The sequence below is a fragment of the Ostrea edulis genome, chromosome 3, assembly GCF_947568905.1.
Source record: "Ostrea edulis chromosome 3, xbOstEdul1.1, whole genome shotgun sequence".
Taxonomy (NCBI): domain Eukaryota; kingdom Metazoa; phylum Mollusca; class Bivalvia; order Ostreida; family Ostreidae; genus Ostrea; species Ostrea edulis.
The window spans coordinates 40,029,914-40,052,984 of record NC_079166.1 but is presented as its reverse complement, the minus strand read 5'-3'; the positions used below and the strand labels follow the sequence as shown (position 1 = coordinate 40,052,984).

The 23,071-nt window shown below is 34.9% G+C and overlaps 1 protein-coding gene across 5 annotated transcripts in view; it reads right to left on the bottom strand.

Moving 5' to 3' along the window:
• Positions 1-16,013, bottom strand: part of LOC125673155 (mucin-22-like) — a 103,948-nt gene extending 87,935 nt beyond the window's left edge. For 2 of the 5 annotated variants that reach the window (XM_056160687.1, XM_056160690.1), the window contains exons 1-7: positions 15,753-16,013; positions 13,106-13,268; positions 12,533-12,838; positions 8,483-8,767; positions 6,922-7,227; positions 3,846-4,130; positions 2,353-2,658 (exon numbers count right to left, since the gene is read on the bottom strand). In XM_056160687.1, the coding sequence (XP_056016662.1) occupies positions 2,353-2,658; positions 3,846-4,130; positions 6,922-7,227; positions 8,483-8,767; positions 12,533-12,838; positions 13,106-13,268; positions 15,753-15,797 (1,696 nt within the window). In that variant the 5' untranslated portion in view covers positions 15,798-16,013. The remainder of the gene's footprint in view (positions 1-2,352; positions 2,659-3,845; positions 4,131-6,921; positions 7,228-8,482; positions 8,768-12,532; positions 12,839-13,105; positions 13,269-15,752) is intronic. The other 3 variants (XM_056160689.1, XM_056160688.1, XM_056160691.1) reach the window with 2 other exon arrangements.
• Positions 16,014-23,071: the final 7,058 nt, after the last annotated feature.

The window sequence follows — 23,071 nt, the reverse complement described above, 5'->3', positions numbered from 1 at the left end:
ATCTGCAAATGGCATTAAAGTATCAAACAAAATGTCAAGTCTATCGGATAAGACATATAGGAGAAGCATTCACAAGCTATTTTAACATCCTCCACCCCTCTTAGATCCACTATAACTTTAAGGAAAATAATTGGATCCCCATATCCCGACAATATGTACATCTACAAATAGTAATAAAGCACTGTACAAAGTTTCAACTCTATCTGATAAGCCATAATATAGAAGTGTTCACAAGGTATTTCACATCTTTCCCCCCTCTCAGATCCACTATGACTTTTAGGAAAATAATTGGATCCTCCTGCCCCGACAATATGCACCTCTACAAATGGCAGTGAAGCATTGTACAAAGTTTCAAGTCTATCCGATAAGCCATGTAGGAGGAGAAGCGTTCACAAAATTTTGTGACAGACAGCTCAACGTACAGACTGATGGAAAGTACAAAAACAATGTCTCCCCTTGAAAGAGGGGAGACATAATTTCTTGATCAATTTAGGGGTGTGATTTTTCGGGGGGGGGGGGGGGGGGGGGGGGGGGGGAAATAAAGAATTTTAAAAATCGAATTGAAAATCAGACATTCACTTGTCTACAAATGTTTACGATGGCAACTCATGGGGGGTGGGTGGGGGGTGTTGTATTGTATTTGTGTGTGTGTGTTTATGTGCCACTCTCGGATGTACTCTTTGGGGGTTAAGTAAGTTTAAACCCCCAGTAGAATGCTTTTGACGTCTCTGTATCTTCTCTCTATTCCTCTTTTATTCATTTTTGGCCCCCTTGAGATGTCTGGTTATGTAAGCACGTATTGCATCATAACAGAAATTGCAATGACAGATTTGAAGGGACCCTCCCCTCTTTCACCACAAATTCACAAAATAATGTGAGTAAAACTCAAATAGTTTACCCAAAATGGCTGAATTTACAGGTACATACTCCTGCTGACTTATTTAATGTATTACTATAAATTCAGGGGGTTCAATTATTGTTAAATTTATTTTCAAAAAATTGTATAAATTTCTTGATGGTTATATTTGTATTTGAAATCGTAATTGTGAGTAGTCAGCTGGAAATCTGTCATTGGCCTCTCATTTACAAACACACCCTGAGGCTGCATGGGTTAAATTTTATTTGCCAATCAAAAGAGGTGGATATTTCCAGAATCTAGAAGTGTCAGTCTGACATCCTTACATATTGTAGATGTAAATCGTGTCAGAACATTTATCGATGAGTGTACTACATTGATATTGAACAAGTAACCTCTTATATTTTATTATAAATATGACTGTGTTAAAACATGGGGTCCAGAGTAAAGATCCTGAGGAAATTTATGCAATATACATGTATGATATATACTAATTTCAGTCACAAACATGTGAAGTCCTGCAAGGGGGGGGGGGGGGGGGGTGTTAAAATAATCTAACTGTGTCTCAGAACAAACCCTACATCACTTTAACGATAAAACATTTTATTAGGGGGGGGGGGGGGGGGGGGGAAATGTTCTCCTCTATTTACAACATTAATTTTCTATTATTTTTACATGCAAAGTTGTTTTTTTTTATGTGCATGAAGGAAACCTACACATTATGATATTTCATTAACGTTAACACATTTGTTGACATGATTGCTGTAAAATTATACAGCAATATCTTTGCGTCCATCTGCATGCACTGTTGATAATGAGGCTTCTCGAATATACATGTACTATCCAAAGGTCTTAAACTACTGTTACGCAAGCGCACTATGATCCTGATCAAGGAAAGATAACTCATGCTTTCGGATTGGCCTATACTTTCTTAAAGGCAATAGGGAACACACTCCTATCGCAAGTCGTTTAAAAAAGAGAAATCTCTTTACTTTGAGAAATATCTCTCTAACTTAGAGAGACCATCTAATGCAAAAAATGGCAGAAAGTTGGAGTAGGTTATTTGGACGGCATTAACCATGCAGTTGTCGCCAGGCTGATCCTAGCGAGATGTACATGCAATTACTTCAAAATCTTTATTCCCTTGATTTTTTAAGAACTGATCGAAAATTAAACTTACATTTTGATATACTTATATTACTATCCCCATATCCCTTGAGAAAAAGGGGAAATAAGCATATATTCAAAAATTAATAAATTGTCCATTGTAATTGAATGTATTTGTGAATATTGCAGGGACATCAAAAGTACCATTAGATGCACCAATATCACCACATCAAGTTCTATTTCAGCATTATCCATTTTCATTCACAAATTGAATATGTATTTAAAATTATTTGATTTTGAGTTATACACTAGCAAGCAGTTTCAATATCACAAACAATATTCAATTTTATATATTTAAAAAATGAAATGTAAAATACAATCACAATTACCTCCAGTAACATCCAAAGTCACTTGATTACTGGTGGTGGATCCCACACCATTACTCACAACAAGCTGATACTTTGCCTCATCAGTAGAGTCTGTATTACTGATCTTTAGTTTGGGATTGGGAGACGCCAGGCTACTCCCTGTATACTTTCCACCACTTGTATCTATATCTATTACAGTGCCAATATTGGGTACTTTTTGCCATTTCTGAGCAGTCCAGGGAAGATTAGAAGTGACTGTCCCATTGAATGTGACAGCATTATCGTACAATATAGAACTGGGTCCAGTAACTGACACAGTGGGAGGTGCTGTAACAAATCAAAGTTTTAAAAGTAAGCAACATAATTCATCATACAGTGTGTCACTTTGGAAAAATAAAACTACAATATGAACTGGGAAAGTATATTGTTCCATATCACAGTTAAATGCATGTTCTATCATGATTCCATTTTATACTCTCATTCCAATTTATCTCAGACTATAGAGCATTAATATCATTGTGTTAATAAAGTGGAACCCCGATTTTACTTTCCGTTTATTATGTTAGCTAGACTACAAATGTTGGAATTTTAAAGCTCAAAACTTAGTCTTCTTAACAAACCTGTATAAAATAGACCAGGCCTCAAGACCATTTTATAAAACTGAGAATAGACTTAAGTCAAAATTTTTATTACTTATATCTTAAGATTTATCTCGCACATGTTTTAATAAAAATGCACGTTTATAAAAAATTCCAAATGCCAACATATACTGAAAATTTTATTTGTTTGTGAAAATTATTTCAAAAGTTTGCTGGATTTGAAATTTAGACTTCAGAATATTCTCAATTTATGGTCAGGAGAATACCCTGTATTGAAGCAATGGCAGTGATAAGATGATGCTTATCTAGAAATTGTACTCTATAAATTTTTCTTAATTTTTCATATTTTGATAATTGAAGAAATAATATATTCAATAACATGTGTGATTACTATCATGTGATTACTTTCGCTATTAAAACTCCATTTATGGACAGCTTTGGTATCAAACATAATTTGGATGAAATTTATAGTACCAATGCAAACACAGCTTGGGTAACGGCTTGGACAGGGTAAGGTGACCAAAGGAGCAGGCACCAATAAGACAGATTATTTTATTAGTATATTAGATAATATCATTCAATTGACAAAACGTCTCGGTGTGGTATACATGTGTGGTTACATTTCTTAATCAATGGTACAAGTTAACATTACTTCTCATCATTTGGTACAACATAGCTAAGGCGTCACGAGACTTCCGTTTCCAACCAAAGTGAGTTATCAGACATTGATGTCACAGAAAATAAAACGCGGGAAAATATAGCATCCAGTATATAGTTTCCAGACTATTTCTCTCGGGCATATAGTTCAGAAATTATTTCACGGCTAGCATTATCCAGAAGAAATAGCAAATTTATTCACCTAACATTTATATAGCAAAAACATTCTGAGGTATAATAAATATACATGTACTTTACCCAGAGTCACAGCAGAAGTACTAATAGTGGATCCTACAGGGTTAGTAGCTGTACATCGGTAATCTCCCTTGTCTGTGGGAGCTATGGAGGCGATAGTCAATGAGGGTGTAGATACAGATCCCCCAGAGTATTTCCCGTTACTGCCTGCTATGTCTATTGTGGTATTGTCTTTTGTCCACTGTATGGCTGTGATAGCAGGTGATTCAGACGTAACACCAGCAGTACAACCAATAGTTACCGTGGTATCAGACTGGGTAGGACCGGTTACACTGACAATTGGAGCATCTGAAATAAAAGGATTACAATTAAATGACTCATTCAAAAAGAACCATGGTCTCATCATGCTTGAATCTATCCTACATACTGTATAGCATGTTTTTTCCCCAGGACTAAATTTTGGCGATTTGCTGACTCAATGGTATAATAATAATTTTAGCAGAATAAATTTTGGCAGACAAGGAAGAGTTATCTCTCTTGCGAATACTGAAGTCACAATTGGGTGCATATTTGGTTTAGAGTGAAATTTTAGTGGAAAGCTATCTAACTGCTAAGATAAGCCAAATCGATCACCCCGCGAAAAAAAACCAATATACGGTATATATGATCTAATATGAACCTTAAGGAATGTTTTGTTTTAAAATTTTACAAAATATGAATATTTGTGTCAATATTTCCATTTAAATTATTCAAAAATATTTAATGGAGTATCTTCTAAAGTCATCTAGTTGACTTGGGGCAATGGGCGAGTTTTACTTATGCCAAATTTGGCCTCTTTCTTATAACTTAAGGAGGAATATCACAGCGCCATTACAATGGCTGACTTTCTTTTCAAATATGAATATAAGAATATGAGGTTTTAATTTTTGTTCAAAACACTTTATTCTAAAACTGCATGAATAATGTAGATATGAAAGTTTTCAATTTCAAAATATACTATTGTACATATCCTTCACTTTCCATCCATATCAGATTTCTCTGCTGTGTAATACCTCCTTAAAAGCAATGATGACCACACACCTATGCCAAGTCATTTTACTCTTTATTCAAAAAAGAGAAATTTCTTTACTTAGAGAGATATCTCTTTAACTTAGAGAGACTTCGCTTTATATAGACAAATATCCCTTTACCATAAAAACATATCTCTTTATCAATGAAAAACAAACCTCTCAATTTAAGTTAAAAAGACATCTCTTAAAGGATTTTCAGAAATTTATAAGGATATTTCTTTGACTTTGAGATATATCTCTGAAAGCCAAAGAAATTCTATGTTTTGTGATAATCTAATGCAAAAAACGGCAGGAAAGTTTGAGTATGTTGTTTGGACGACATTAACCAGTCGCTGCCAGGCTGATCCTAGCTAGATGTACATGTATGATAATTACTTCAGGGTCTTTATTCCCTTGATTTTTTAAGAAGTAATTGGAAATTAAACTTAAATTTTGTTACACTTATATCGCTATCCCATATCCCTTGACAAAAAGCGGAAATAAGCATATACTTAAAGATTAATAAATTGTCCATTGTAATTGAATGTATTTGTGAGTATTGCAGTGACATCAAATGTACCTTTAGATGCACTAATATCACCCACATCAAGTTCGACTTCAGCATTATCCATTTTCATGCACAAATTGAATATGTACATGTATGTAAAACTACTTGATTGTGAAATATGAATTATACACTTGCTTTATATATATATATATATATATATATATATATATATATATATATATATATATATCCAATAATAAAAGTCAAGAAACACAAAACTCGAATAACATTTCACTGTTAGCGCTTTCGGCTTTAATGCCTCTTCAGACAGTTATAAAATTCAAAGTCAAAGAAATATCCTTATAACTGTCTGAAGAGGCATTAAAGCCGAAAGCGCTAACAGTGAAATGTTATTCGAGTTTTGTGTTTCTTGACTTTTATTATTGGATGTATTTACTGTATCAAATACCGAATTCTTTATTTACAAACTATATTTATATATATATATATATATATACAGTAAAATATCTGTATCTCGAATATGGTTTATCTCGAATACCCCGCTTGAGTCGAAGTCAACCGCCGGTCCCGGCCATTTTCCCTATATAAATGATTAAGAGAACTTCGGATATTTCGAACATGGTAATCTTGAATACTCCGCTTATGTCGAAGTATTTTCAAGGTCCCATACCCTAAATTCACCTGGTTTATCTCGAAGTGCAGTCAATTTTTCGCTCTGCTTACCATACCTGGCGTCGTTAAGTCACACATTCACACCCGCGGCTACATCAATTATAATTAATGACCGCTAATCCACGCTTGCTTCTTCCGAGAAGACCCAGGTCGCAATAAATGGTTCAACAGCTTGGGTGATTATATAGTGAAGCCTTTCAAAATTACGGCTAAAGTTCCCCGCCAATTATGAACTAACACACCCGATTCCAGGGATGGTTTTTTGAATGACACACGTTCTATCATTATCATGTGGGTTAGATAAACGCACAAAATCGTCGAAGTACGCTTGAAGGTAATGCTCTTAATAACGATAATGCATTTAATAATACATGTACATGCTTCATCATTAAAACTAGTACAGAGAAAACATGAAAATTTCTTTAATAAACATTTAAAAGTTTGGTTTTTTTATCCGTCTTTTTTGTTTCTTACATGATAGGTTCTTTCATTACAACGCAATAACTACATCCCAGTCGAGCCTGGACATCAGTAAACTTAAAGTAAGCATACAGACACGATCATCTTAATTTGAAACACATTGTGAATTCAATTGGATGTTCATATATATTTAAAAAACGAAATGTTTGTCTTTGAAATTCTACAATATTAATTTATCAACTTGTATTAAACTATAAGAAATGGCAACGGAGTTTTTGTTTATAATGCAAATCCCATACTATGCATCAAATATCCCCCTTCGAAAAAAAATATCCAAGATTGATTTTGGATATCTCAAACCCCCGGATATCTCGAAGTTTTTTCGGGGTCCCTCGGACTTTGAGATAGAGATATTTTACTGTATATATATATATATATATATCAAGAATAAAATGTAAAATACAATTACCTCCAGTAACATCCAAAGTCACTTGATTACTGGTGGTGGATCCCACACCATTACTCACAACAAGCTGGTACTTTGTCTCGTCACCAAAGTCTGTTTTGATGATCAGTAGTTTGGGATTGGGAGACGCCAGGCTACTCCCTGTATACTTCCCACCACTTATATCTATATCTAGTACAGTGCCAATATTGAGTACTTTTTGCCATTTCTGAGCAATCCAGGGAAGATTAGAAGTGACTGTCCCATTGAATGTGACAGCATTACCGTACAATACAGAACTGGGTCCAGTAACTGACACAGTGGGAGGTGCTGTAACAAATCAAAGTTTTAAAAGTAAGCAACATAATTCATCATACAGTGTGTCACTTTGGAAAAATAAAACTACAATATGAACTGGGAAAGTATATTGTTCCATATCACAGTTAAATGCATGTTCTATCATGATTCCATTTTATACACCCATTCCAATTTATCTCAGACTATAGAGCATTAATTTCATTGTGTTAATAAAGTGGAACCCCGTTTTTACTTTCCGTTTATTATGTTAGACTACAAATGTTGGAATTTTAAAGCTCAAAACTTAGTCTTCTTAACAAACCTGTATAAAATAGACCAGGCCTCAAGACCATTTTATAAAACTGAGAATAGACTTAAGTCAAAATTTTTATTACTTATATCTTAAGATTTATCTCGCCATGTTTTAATAAAAATGCACGGTTATAAAAAATTCCAAATGCCAACATATACTGAAAATTTTATTTGTTTGTGAAAATTATTTAATCAAAAGTTTGCTGGATTTGAAATTTAGACTTCAGAATATTCTCAATTTATGGTCAGGAGAATACCCTGTATTGAAGCAATGGCAGTGATAAGATGATGCTTATCTAGAAATTATCTCTATAAAATTTTCTTAATTTTTCATATTTTGATAATTGAAGAAATAATACATTCATTAACATGTGTGATTACCATCATGTGATTACTTTCGCTATTAAAACTCCAATTGTGTCACTTTGGAAAAATAAAACTACAACATGAAATGGGAAAGTATATTGTTCCATATCACAGTTAAATATATGTGCAATCAATTCCATTTTGTACATACTGTTCCTGTATATCTCAGACTACAGCACTATATCATTGTGTTGATATAATCAATTTATAAGCCAAAATGAAAGTAATTAATATAAAATAATATCAGGTGAAAAATGTGTACAAATTACAATATGCATGTAGGTCATGATATTCAGTATATGGTCATTATACCTCGTTGATTGTTCAAATACGAACATAAGCTCTGTCTAACAGTTCATTTTGTCATTCTAACAAAACCAACAGGGTGATAGTCAACATTTAAGTCTTTAAAACATGCATACATTATGACATCATAGATTTAATTTTCACAATTATAATAAAAACACAATTTATCATCACTGATAATATAGACACATATTTCGCTATTGACAATATCACAGATGAATACTTTATATCTAACATTGATATCATAGACCATTAACATTGATATTGTAAAAATATTTTACCCAGAGATATAATTAAACTTTACCCAGAGTCACAGCAGAAGTACTAGTGGTAGATCCTACAGGGTTAGTAGCTTTACACCGGTAATCTCCCCTGTCTGTGGGAGCTATGGAGGTGATAGTCAGTGGAGGTGTAGATACAGTTCCTCCAGAGTATTTCCCGTTACTGCCTGCTATGTCTATTGTGACACTGTTTTTTGTCCACTGTATGGCTGTGATAGCAGGTGAATCAGACGTAACAGTAGCAGTACAAGTAATAGTTACCGTGGTACCAGACTGGGTAGGACCAGATACACCGACAGCTGGAGCATCTGAAATAAAAGGATTACCATTAAATGACTCGTTCCTCAAGAATCATGGTCTCATTGTGCTTGAATTTATTATAAAAAATTGGTCTAAAATAGGTCAAATGCCAATGCTAAGCTTTAACTTTTATGGTGTAAAACGTCATATAGAAATCATCTAACTAACAGAACACACCGAGACATTACTCAGGGTTTGACATTTACTTTTTTTAGCACTAGACCAGTCAGGCTACTTCAAATGATTTTTGCTAGACCTGACCTTACATCCACCAGCCCCGACCAACTTTCCAGAAACTGATAGTTTTTCCATATTTAAATGTACTTAATTCAAATGACAAACATTTAAAGTTTGCATGAACTAAAACGTACTTGATTGTCTCAAAAAAGAGCTTTAGTCTCATCATTCAATTTAATGCTTTCATTTTCAAACACATTTTCTGTTTCTTTAAATTCTACCCGGCATGGAAATTCTCTAGTCCATATAAAATAAAATGACCTCAACCGTTTTTTTAATCCCTATTTCATAAGCCCTGCTTTGCTTCTTCCCAACCTTTTACTTTTTTCTCTTGGGACATCTTTCCTTGAGGACGAGAAGTTGTATTTGAATATAGACATTCCTGTACATGTCAATGTGTAGTAAATCTTTACATTTAAACAGTAAACTGTCATGGTACTCACTGGTAGAAAAAGCTTTAGAATATATTAAAATTGGATATCCGTTAAGAGATTTTAGTCAGTATAGATTTAAGAAAATTGTAAAGAAATTACTTTGTGATAAATACACTGAAACCTAGCTGGTACAATAATCGAAATAAATTAATTGATGGAAAACTGTGCACTTATTTTAAGCTCAAGGAGCACTTTAGTTTTGAGAACTATCTTAATAAAATTAAAACTTTTGATATTAGGCGATCTATTTGTAAGTTACGGATATCAGCTCATAAATTAATGATTGAAGTTGGTAGATATTCTGGTATTACTAGGAATGAACGAATACGTAACAAATGCAACTCCGGTTTACTAGGTGATGAGATCCATTTTTTGATTAAATGTGAAAAGTTTGCTGATGAAAGAAAATCTTTTTGTGGTGCTATAGAAAAAACAGTTAAAATTTTTACCAAACTCAATGATGAACAAAAATTCATTTACATACTATGTTCTGAAGAGCCATCCATTCCAAATATAACTGGAAAATTTATTTTGAACAATATATGACACTCTGTATTTGTATATAACTATGTGTTATGTAATCACTTCTTTCTTTACTTGTATATGTATATGTACATTATTTGTATGTATTTTCATGCTGCCCCTTGAGGGTCCTTGATTGGAAATAAATATAGTTATAGTTATAGTTGTCCACACCGAAAAATGGCTGTTTACGACGCAATTTATTAATTTGATAAATACTTTCTTATATTTGATTCAAATAAACTGGGTTTTTTAAACAAAATGAAAATAAATTCATCTAAAACATAACTTTGCAAGCATTAACATTGAGTAGATGTCGTAAAACATCACTTCCAACCGCGACTTATTTATTAGAACTAAAAATAGAGATTGTGTCATCATGCAGTTCAAAATTGTTCGCAAAGTCTATCGTTATTCTTTTTTAGTTAAGAATAAAATATGTTATGGTTTAAAGTAAAGTTTCTTGTTTATTTTTTAACACGACCAGTTGGACTAGTAAATCGACATTTTACCCGACCGGACCTATCATTTAGTAGACTCAGTCGGTCGGATGTGCCTTAGTGTCAAACCCTGCATTACTGTAGACATCCCACAAGGAATAAAGAATAATTTAAGACTTGGGCAAACAAGGACCCCTGGACATACCAGAGGTGGGATCAGGTGCCTAGGAGGAGTATCTATTCATCGTTCATTTATAGATAACATATTTCGCCAGTATCGTGACCGTCACTATTTTATTTATTACGAGTTATGTTAATTAACACATTACAAAAACACAAAGGTGCAAATAAAATGGCTCAATGTAATTATGAATGATTACTGAGTCATTATCAAAATCGTCAGACATTTAACCTTCTGAAAAATGACAATTTTTAAGTTTCTGAAATCTTATTTTTTATGTTGGATGAAATAAAACACATAATAATGAACCTAAGAAGATACAACTCCAATCAAGAAACAGCATAATTTTGGAATATGATGATATATAAAAGACACCACTCATCATAATATGTCCTTCCTGTTACAAATTTTAAAATGCCAATAAAAAATCAAAATCATTATGGAAACTTTTGCAAACTGCATTGACATGATGGTGGAAAGGTCTTCCATAAAAATAAATTAAAAAACACTTCTCACAACAACCAATGACAACAATTTATACCTATGAACATTGCAAAATGTGACAATTTCTAAGCAGCAAGATAATCTGTACATTATTAAAATGATTAACTTATTAAATTATTGCAAAACAGTTTTGAAAAACTCTTTATAGTATATATTAACAACTTGAAAATATTTCAAAGGACTTTGGTGCACAAAATGATATTAAATGAAAGAAATTTTAGTGATTATGTTACCTGTAACAGGAGAGACCTGCTTATAACAGGAAAGACAGTCATCATAATCAGTGAGTTTTCATAAATCTATAATCTATCAATAAATTTTCTTGTCTATATCTATTACAGATGTATCATGGAAAAAATGAATAATTAAATACAGAAATGTTTGAATTAAAATTATGAGACAGAAGCTCAACTTTTTTCTATAATAAAGAAATATAACAGGAGGGAAGAAAATTGTAACAGTAGAGACATTTTTGGTACTAAGAAAGGAAAATTTACACTTGTTAGAATTATTTTCATTTAAACATAAGAATCCACACTTTTCAAAATAGTTTTGTTGATAATTCTGCACCATTTGTATTTTCAAACTACGAAGAAAATTAAAGAAATCGAAGATTTTCTTTTTTGTTCTGACACCCGAGATGTATACCACACCATGAATTAGTTTTTCACAATATTTGCAATTCACTGTCAACTGTACAGTACAGTCATTTGGCTGATGTTCTTTCATACAACTGGAAGGGGGATTTAGATATTGTTTGTATATAATTATTTTGTAGCAGACTGAGGAAATTTTTGGCCTGATTTGCCCTATGAACATTAAGCAGGGTAAAGGCCTGAACCTTGTTTCTACCAGTACATCAGACTTCTTTATGAATTAATACTTTTTGGTAAACAGACTACAATATATAAATGCTTGAAACATTCTAATGTCTTGAGTAAAAGAATTTGATGAGTGGTGACCCAAATTTACACAGAGTAATGCTTTCTTTGTTTACAGCCAATTACAGGTGTTAACGACAACACACTGCATTAACTTACAAATGGTATATAGATGGTGTGTGTACCATATAATATTTAAGCTAGTTCTGTAAGATTGTAGATACACGACATTGTTTATACTAAATTTGGTATACATAATATGTGATTTTTAAAAGATATCATGATAGAAAATTAATCCACACAAAATCGCATTCACTACTAAAACAATGGAATTTTTTCTTAATGAAATTAAATATGTCTCCAATAAGTCCTTTTTTTATATCATATTTTCTTCATCATTCCCATCAAATGGGACGATCTATCCTTTATTAGTCGAGATCTTATTCCCATGTCCAATGTTTACCCAATGGTTCTGTAAAGGAAGGCAGACAAAAACAAACGCAGCAAGAACTTTATCCAGAAAGTTTATCATTGGCATTCAGTTCAAATAAGCTAAAAATAAATCACCCCCTACCTCCTGTAACACCCAGTACCACTTGGTTGCTTGTTTTATGGTCCACTGAATTCAACACCATCACTTGATAGGTGCCCCCCTCAGCAAATGTTACACTTTTGATTGTAAGAGTTATTGATCCTGCTGGCAGAGTACCCGTCTGTACAACATTTGTACTATTAATAGTAATGTTTGTTGTAGCACCACCAGACACTCTCTGCCAGATGATGTTGGTCGCCTCTGGATCTGATGTGACACTGGCTGTGAATACTGCATCTTGTCCAAACACAATGCTTGAGGGTCCAGCGAGATTCACAGTAAGTACATCTATAATAACAATCAAAATATTACGTGAATGATAAATCCTCAGTCATATTAAATGATACTGAACAGGAGTACATACACATACTCCATGATGGAAAGTTTTACAATAGTGACATATTCTAATTTCCTTTTTTCAGAATTTCAATTTTCCCTTTTTGCCATTAAAGAAAGAATACTGTAAGAAGGAACATTAAAATTTGTGTCATTAATATCTTTATAAAAATTTAAAATAGTAGTCCATAAATCTAACTATAGTTAATATGACATTACTAGGCAAACATTGGTTTCCCTCCACTCGATATCCCTCCGTTGTGTCACATCCACATTGTCCGCTGTCACATGTTGCCCCGTTGTATCCACAGTTACCCACCATAGTACAACTGTCTCCTAGAGCAGCTTCAGTTGTAGGTATGATCGACAGCAGAGTAATAATCTACAGAAAGAGACACAGGCTAATTTCATTTTTTTCTAACAACATGAGGGTTACTTATAAAACGTCAATCAGTTACGTTCTCAACATTTACAGTATGTGGAATCACTGATCACCTTGGAGCTGTAAATTACAGTCTATGCGAAAGACATCGGACCATCAGACCTGACCGATATGCAGTGCTTCAGGTCTGATGCGTCATTTTTTACACCGGACCGGAATGTCTGATGTCTAAGCATCCTGTTTTGAGCTTTACTATTTTGACACAGTTGATTGATTGAATATTGTTTAATGTCCCTCTTGAGCATATTTCACTCATATGGAGACGTCACCAATCCTGGTGAAGGGCTGCAAAATTTAGACCTATGCTCGCCGCTTACGGCCTTTGAGCAGGGAGGGATCTTTATCATGACACGGGACCTCGGTTTTTGAGGTCTCATCCGAAGGACCACCTAAAGTATTATGCGGGTGTGATCCCCGGTAAACAGAAAAGCTGTTAGGCCTACTCAAGAGAAGAATTAGGACTATGCGTTGAAACGACCTGCGAGAAGATTCAATACGTACAGATTGGAAAAATGGCCGACCATGGCATTTTCACGTGTTTCACGTTTTTACATTAGGTTTTTCGGACTGACAAAATTTGGTTCGGTCCTGTGTGTTCATTGATTACACAGGACCAAACGTCCTGTGTGGTCCAGAAAACTTTCGCATAAACTGAATTTAGGATTGCTATGATTCCTCACCTTAGTTTGGCTCCATGTGGACTTTATTGTTTTGTAATTTTAAGGTTTCAAGAATCAAAACTATTATTAATACTTGACCTTTGTTTTGGAGAGGATATTAGCATTATCTGTTGCAAAATTATCTTTCTCATCTGAATATTAAATGTTGTTTTTCAGTAAAAGGAGGAGTTTTAGAAAAATTATTTAACTCAGTTGGATACTGAAATCCATTTAGGACCTACATGTATCAAAATATTTTTGAAATAACGAATTCCAAAGTTCATTGTAACAAATTCAATTTTTTACTCATGTTACTTCAAATTTATTGGAACTGATTTCTGTTATTAAGAATTTGTTGAATTTGTTAAAGAAATTCAAAATTTAAATTTTAACAAACCGAATTCTAAAACAATTTTAGAAATGGTTGTTAAATTGTCAAATTCAGGTTAACAGTTTATAAAATATGTGGTATCAAATTAGCATATAATTAATTAAAATGAATTGCAGAAATTATTATAGATTAAACAGTTTGAAGTTATAGATCTTTGAATTTGTTAACTCAGATATTAATTCTTTAAACCGAATTAATACGTCTGTTAAAACAAGTACTTAATAAAAACAATTCTCACTTCTTCCAAAACTGTCTACATGAGAACAATAATCCAAAATTTATATTATTAATACTTCATAATGTTATTCTTACAAACTTGAGATGAATTCATCATTTCTTAAAGACATCCTAGTGATATTATCAGGCTTTTACAAACATTAAGAGAAGGAAATAATAAAAAAAAAAGGGAAGGTTATATTATTATGAATTTATGAAAATCTTCCTCAATTCATTTCAGCAATTGTTCTTATGTATAAACAAAATTTCTTATCTTAAAAGAAATACAATGAAAGTTGGGGCCCAATCTCGAATTAGGAACTGAAGGAAAAAATCAAGAAATATGAATTTTGATTCTTTCTGATATTGGTGTTGAATGAGTCAGAACAACAGAAATTGACATCGAAGCATTTTGTTCACATCTAAGCCAAATTTGTTCCATTCTCTACTCAATTTCAAAGACAATAACATTCTGAAATCCTTCCATTCTCTGTGGGAATTATTCCATTCTAATTAATTTTTCAGTGCTGATGATCCACTGTATTTCAGCATTCCATTTTTAATCTGTAGTGCTTCATTCCAAATTGTTCAGTATCTGAGTGGCATTATATCACAGTCATTGTTATATAGGAGTTCTTCACTACCATTCAAATTGGTACTTGTCAAATACTGTACATTTAGGTTATTAATTAACAATCCCTAGACAAGATAATTAAAAAGTGTCTCAACATGCCCATAAGAAGCAATGCAATTTCAAGAGTGAAAGGGGGGGGGGGTGGCCAAATATACTAATAGTATCCAAAAATGGGGAAGGAAGGGGGGTGGGGGTGCGGTTCCTACAGGTATCTGATCAATAAATAGATACGAAAAGAAAACAAATACTCTATCTATATATATGAATAGAATCTACTGTATTGATATATATAGATAAAGAATTCCTTTTCTTTTTTTTTTTTCTTTTTTGCATCTCTCCATTGATAAATATTCAGATACCTGTGCTGTATAACCATATACAGGTTTGGCCCCTGCATCAACAAGCTTATTTCTTTTCTTTATTTTTTTTTATCATGAACTGATGAGAATTGGTAGCAACCATTATCAAAATAAGACAAAATTATATACATTTAAAAGCGAATATACCATTGCTCAATGTCTTACCAAAACTCCCCACACTGTCCCTGAAGATAACATGGGTAATGTCATGTTTACTTCTAGTTCTTTCGATTCTCAGATGCCGCGCCCTTCCAAGGTTCTTCAAAATTGTCAGAGATTTTCAGGTGGGTGCCATTTTGGTTAAATTTACTTCCTATTCTCTTCGTATAGTGAGATCCCTCAACCAGGAAGTTCTGAATGTAATACTATTTACAACTTCTTTAAACTTTTTTCGGCATACCTGTTTGGCTTGACCTTTGACATCAAATTAGAATCTCGAACCCGATCTTATTTTAGTTCAATGAGGTGTGGCACTTTTATCAGTGGCGGATTTAAGGGGGCGCAGTAACATCCATTACTAAAACACTTTGATTGATATTTCCATATGCAAAATGAAACTATTTTAGAATGTGAACTGGAAATCAAAATTTCTTTTCAAACTTTGTGGAGTAAATCCACTTTTGTCGCAATATTAGACATATCTTTTTCAGATTTTGTCTAGTTTTGATGCACTCTTCACGTCTGTTGTCCAAAGTGCGTTGGGGTGACTCTATGTTTAACACATCTTGTGTTGGAATTTGGTTAATGTTTTCAAATCGGGTTGTTACAATGTATCGATCAATTCAAAATAGAAGGAAAATACTTACTTTGAAAAATAAAAATATGTTCAAAGTGCGTTGGAATTTGGTCTTAACTCGATGAACTTTGTCTTAAGGCTAAGCTGAGCTTTGTATGATTGGGGCCGGGGTTAAATATATTTAATGCATGTGATGAATACTTCTTTTTGCACTAGATACTCGTACGGTGGTACATGTACGACGAAGATTTGTAAGGAATTTTTAAATGCATGGTCCGCGTTGCCCTACATTGGGATCTTAACCCCTGCCCCAGGGATAATGAAATTGATAATTTTTGGCAGAAGTCCTTAAAGTTACCCAATAGACCATTAGTACTAACATTTTTAAAATCTCCATGTGATAAATGAATTTTTCAAATGTGTCATTCTGAAAATGCGTAAGCCATATAGCCCCGTGTCGTGAGAACTAAACCCCTAACCCACGTGTCTGTTATAAATTTTACATTGATAGACATGGTATTATACATGTAACTATGCAGCCCAGTTTTCCGTTGATTAGAAAATATTTGCTGAAATATGCGGTAAACATTCAGCAGCCGCTGCAGTGCATTGTTGTTCTGTGTCATTTGAAGCTTCGACAGAAATTTTAAGAAATTAATCATTTGACAATATCATCTATTTCGTGGCTTTTTTTTTTTTTTTTTTTTTTTTTTTTTTTTTTTTTGGATGGAGTTCCACCAAATTTATTTCCAACAGGCAGTGGGTTGCTTACGATTGGAAAAACAGAAGTGCATGCACGTGAACTGGGGCTCTTAACAAAAAGGGTACATGTATGTTCATACATGTATATTGTACAATCGTAAATCTAAGACCGTGCTCCTAGGGGAAAGAAGTATTCCATTCTAGTAATTCATTTTCTCAAATTTTACATTGGAGTGAAGATATGATATAATAAATAATCAGTAAGCAGCAATTAAAGTGATGAGGAGTTTGAATTGGTGTTGGTGCTGGTAGTAGTTTTGGTGGATTTAGTATTACAGTGGTGTTGGTAGTGGAGGTGTTAGTGGTTATGTTGGTAGTGGTGTTGGTAGTGGTGATAGTGGTTCTAGTAGTGGTGATAGTGGTGGTGTTGGTAGTGCTGGTGGTTATGTTGGTAGTGGTAAAGTAATCTGATTAAAATCAGATGCTTTGATCCGCTCACGTAGATCGCTACACCAAGGGCGACTTCGGTTCATATCCGAGTACGAACTTGGGTTACCCGAGGGTCGAGGCCATCTGGTACCGCTTACAGGGTGACGACCACGAGTTATCTCATCTTATGTAGGTACGAGTTATCCCTCGTGCCAATTTATAATTCACAATGATTCGTACGAATAATCGTCGTGTGTCAATTCTTTTATACTTATTTCTTGATAGACCAATATTAGGTAAAATAGGTCCTGTTGGAGCTCCATTGTGGTTGGCAAACACATGTATATTTATTATCAATTACGTAGGAAACATGAATACTTTCAATCATATTCAAATCACTCGGTTCTAAAAATGAGAAGCACAACACTGTTGATTATTTAAAACTCAGATTTTCGACACAACCCGCGTCTAAATCAAGAGACATATATTACATAAGCAAGTATCAAAAAACCCTGACAAATATTAATAATCTACATTGTTAACAAGAATGATACACTGTTGCAGTGAATTGAGAAAAATGGTAATTCTATGCATAAACATATAATTTTTTTAATGCATATTAGGTACCGTGTGTTATAATGGATGTATTAGCATCACACCCTCCCCAAAGTATTAGACTGATATTTCTAAATCATTGATGTACAAATTTCGGGCAGAATATTTTAAAATCTTGATACACCATTAGAACGTCGTAGTATTCATAATTTCACGGAATGTTGTGACAGCACATTGATATGAAATACGCTTAATTACAATTAACAATGTGTACACTTTAAATCAACTTGAAATGTTATTTTCCATAGAGGATATCAAGACTTTTACATATTTGTTGTTTGAAAACTGATATCCCTGTTCTTCAAACAAAGACCACAGAATTTGGACAAATGCAGTTGTCTTGATTGTCTAGCCTCTACATATCATATGGGCGGTAAAATTTCAGGGCGGCGACTTTGATTTCAGAAATGCAATGGTGATTATTTCAAATTTGTAGGAAATTGTGAAATATTTATTAGAACATCATAACTGTCATTAAGAACGGGGTAGTGTCATTTCGTAAATGAAATGAATACATGTAAAATGATATTTTTTGTAAAAGACAACCCGAGGTTTAAGAACAAGTCCTCATTAAGTAAGACGATTTTCTATGCACAAGAATCTGCGTCACGTAGATCTTTATACACAAGAAAATAGCAGCAAAATATAATGACGTTTTTCCAACTTTCCCAGAAGTAAAAGATGGAAGTCACAAACATTGTATAATCACCAGTTTATGACCATAAATGTCAATATTCAGTGGCGTAGCTTCCATTGAGGCAACCGAGGCAGCTGCCTCGGTAAAAAAAAAAAAACAAACCCCCCAAAAAAAACCTTTTACGTTGGTAAAATGTCGATAGCTTCTGGGGGGCACAGCCCCCCCAGACCCCCTGCCTCGGTAATAATATAAACCAAGCTACGCCTATGATACTGACTATCTAAAAGCAATCGATTTTGTTTTTAAATCTTGCGCACTTTCAGACATGCAGTACCGATACATATTATATACTCCACTTTTCAATTAATTCCTGATGTCTTCTGTACTTCATTGTCTATAATAACAGTAGTGTTATTTATTCGTACTAGTTATTTTAATTGAAACTAAAACTGTACAGAACTTCTATTTTATCAATGTATTGAACTTTCTAATTTTCAGTTAACTGATGATAGTAGTTTATAACGTTTAATTTGTCAGATGCGCAAGATATGCTATGGTCTATGTTGTAACACACTATGGGTACCAACTTAAAGCACCTTCCCTCTAACAGGTACCAGATTATAAAGCACTCTCTAACTGGTACCAGATTATAAAGCACTCTCCCTCTAACAGGTACCAACTAATAAACACTCTCCCTCTAACAGGTACCAGATTATAAAGCACTCTCCCTCTAACACGTACCAACTAATAAACACTCTCCCTGTAACAGCTACCAACTTATAAAGCACTCTTCCTCTAACAGGTACCAGATTATAAAGCACTCTCCCTCTAACAGGTACCAACTAATAAAGCACTCTCCCTCTAACAGGTACCAACTTAGAAGGCAACCTCCCTCTAACAGGTACCAACTAATAAAGCACTCTTCCTCTAACAGGTACCAACTTATAAGGCAACCTCCCTGTAACAGGTACCAGATTATAAAGCACTCTCCCTCTAACAGGTACCAAATAATAAAGCACTCTCCCTCTAACAGGTACCAACTTATAAGGAAACCTCCCTCTAACAGGTACCAACTCATAAAGCACTCTCCCTCTAACACGTACCAACTAATAAACACTCTCCCTGTAACAGCTACCAACTTATAAAGCACTCTTCCTCTAACAGGTACCAGATTATAAAGCACTCTCCCTCTAACAGGTACCAACTAATAAAGCACTCTCCCTCTAACAGGTACCAACTAATAAAGCACTCTCCCTCTAACAGGTACCAACTTAGAAGGTAACCTCCCTCTAACAGGTACCAACTAATAAAGCACTCTCCCTCTAACAGGTACCAACTTATAGGGCAACCTCCCTCTAACAGGTACCAGATTATAAAGCACTCTCCCTCTAACAGGTACCAAATAATAAAGCACTCTCCCTCTAACAGGTACCAACTTATAAGGCAACCTCCCTCTAACAGGTACAAACTAATAAAGCACTCTCCCTCTAACAGGTACCAACTTATAAGGCAACCTCCCTGTAACAGGTACCAACTTATAAAGCACTTTCCCTCTAACAGGTACCAGATTATAAAGCACTCTCCCTCTAACAGGTACCAGATTATAAAGCACTCTCCCTCTAACAGGTACCAGATTATAAAGCACTCTCCCTCTAACAGGTACCAACTTATAAGACACTCTCCCTCTAACAGGTACCAACTTATAAGGCAACCTCCCTGTAACAGGTACCAACTTATAAGGCAACCTCCCTGTAACAGGTACCAACTTATAAAGCACTCTCCCTCTAACAGGTACCAGATTATAAAGCACTCTCCCTCTACCAGGTACCAACTTATAAGACACTCTCCCTCTAACAGGTACCAACTTATAAGGCAACCTCCCTGTAACAGGTACCAACTTATAAAGCACTCTCCCTCTAACAGGTACCAGATTATAAAGCACTCTCCCTCTAACAGGTACCAACTTATAAGACACTCTCCCTCTAACAGGTACCAACTTATAAGGCAACCTCCCTGTAACCGGTACCAACTTATAAAGCACTCTTCCTCTAACAGGTACCAGATTATAAAGCACTCTCCCTCTAACAGGTACCAGATTATAAAGCACTCTCCCTCTAACAGGTACCAACTTATAAGGCAACCTCCCTCTAACAGGTACCAGATTATAAAGCACTCTCCCTCTAACAGGTACCAAATAATAAAGCACTCTCCCTCTAACAGGTACCAACTTATAAGGCAACCTCCCTCTAACAGGTACCTGATCATAAAGCACTCTCCCTCTAACAGGTACCAACTAATAAAGCGCTCTCCCTCTAACAGGTACCAGATTATAAAGCACTCTCCCTCTAACAGGTACCAACTTATAAGACACTCTCCCTCTAACAGGTACCAACTTATAAGGCAACCTCCCTGTAACAGGTACCAACTTATAAAGTACTCTCCCTCTAACAGGTACCAGATTATAAAGCACTCTCCCTCTAACAGGTACCAACTAATAAAGCGCTCTCCCTCTAACAGGTACCAGATTATAAAGCACTCTCCCTCTAACAGGTACCAACTTATAAGACACTCTCCCTCTAACAGGTACCAACTTATAAGGCAACCTCCCTGTAACAGGTACCAACTTATAAAGTACTCTCCCTCTAACAGGTACCAGATTATAAAGCACTCTCCCTCTAACAGGTACCAACTTATAAGACATTCTCCCTCTAACAGGTACCAACTTATAAGGCAACCTCCCTGTAACCGGTACCAACTTATAAAGCACTCTTCCTCTAACAGGTACCAGATTATAAAGCACTCTCCCTCTAACACGTACCAACTAATAAACACTCTCCCTGTAACAGCTACCAACTTATAAAGCACTCTTCCTCTAACAGGTACCAGATTATAAAGCACTCTCCCTCTAACAGGTACCAACTAATAAAGCACTCTCCCTCTAACAGGTACCAACTTAGAAGGCAACCTCCCTCTAACAGGTACCAACTAATAAAGCACTCTTCCTCTAACAGGTACCAACTTATAAGGCAACCTCCCTGTAACAGGTACCAGATTATAAAGCACTCTCCCTCTAACAGGTACCAAATAATAAAGCACTCTCCCTCTACCAGGTACCAACTTATAAGGAAACCTCCCTCTAACAGGTACCAACTAATAAAGCACTCTCCCTCTAACACGTACCAACTAATAAACACTCTCCCTGTAACAGCTACCAACTTATAAAGCACTCTTCCTCTAACAGGTACCAGATTATAAAGCACTCTCCCTCTAACAGGTACCAACTTATAAGGCAACCTCCCTCTAACAGGTACCAACTAATAAAGCACTCTCCCTCTAACAGGTACCAACTTATAAGGCAACCTCCCTCTAACAGGTACCAACTAATAAAGCACTCTCCCTCTAACAGGTACCAACTTATAAGGCAACCTCCCTCTAACAGGTACCAACTAATAAAGCACTCTCCCTCTAACAGGTACCAACTTATAAGGCAACCTCCCTGTAACAGGTACCAACTTATAAAGCACTCTCCCTCTAACAGGTACCAGATTATAAAGCACTCTCCCTCTAACAGGTACCAACTTATAAGGCAACCTCCCTCTAACAGGTACCAACTTATAAAGCACTCTCCCTCTAACAGGTACCAGATTATAAAGCACTCTCCCTCTAACAGGTACCAGATTATAAAGCACTCTCCCTCTAACAGGTACCAACTAATAAAGCACTCTCCCTCTAACAGGTACCAGATTATAAGGCAACCTCCCTCTAACAGGTACCAGATCATAAATGGAGGATATTTTATAATCTGGTACATGTTGGAGGAAGTGTGCTTTGTAAGTTGGTACCTGTTAGAGGGAGGGTACTTTATAGAATCTGGTACCTGTTAGAGGGAGGCTGCTTTATAAGTTGGTACCTGTTAGAGTGAGGGTGCTTTATAAGTTGGTACCTGTTAGAGGTAGTGTACTTTATAATCTGGTACCTGTTAGAGGGAGAGTGCCTTATAAGTTGGTACCTGTTAGAGGGAGGGTGCTTTATAATCTGGTATCTGTTAGAGGGAAGATGCTTTATGATTTGATGATAAAGCATTTTATCTCAAAGAGGTACCAAGTTATACAGCACCCTAACTCTAACAGGAAGCAGTGTATGCTAGGACTAAAATAATTATAGCTTCTCCCAAAGTAGAACTTCTATTGTGCTTATCAAAAACAATCGTTGTCAATAGTACAGTGTACTTGGGATCAGCTGGACTTGTTACACTACAGAAATCATGGAACACACTGTTTCCATGTTGTACCTGTTTGGTTGTGAATCCCAGATGATGTTCAACAACTTGTTCAACACCTTGTTTGAAATGAAAAGACTTGTAAA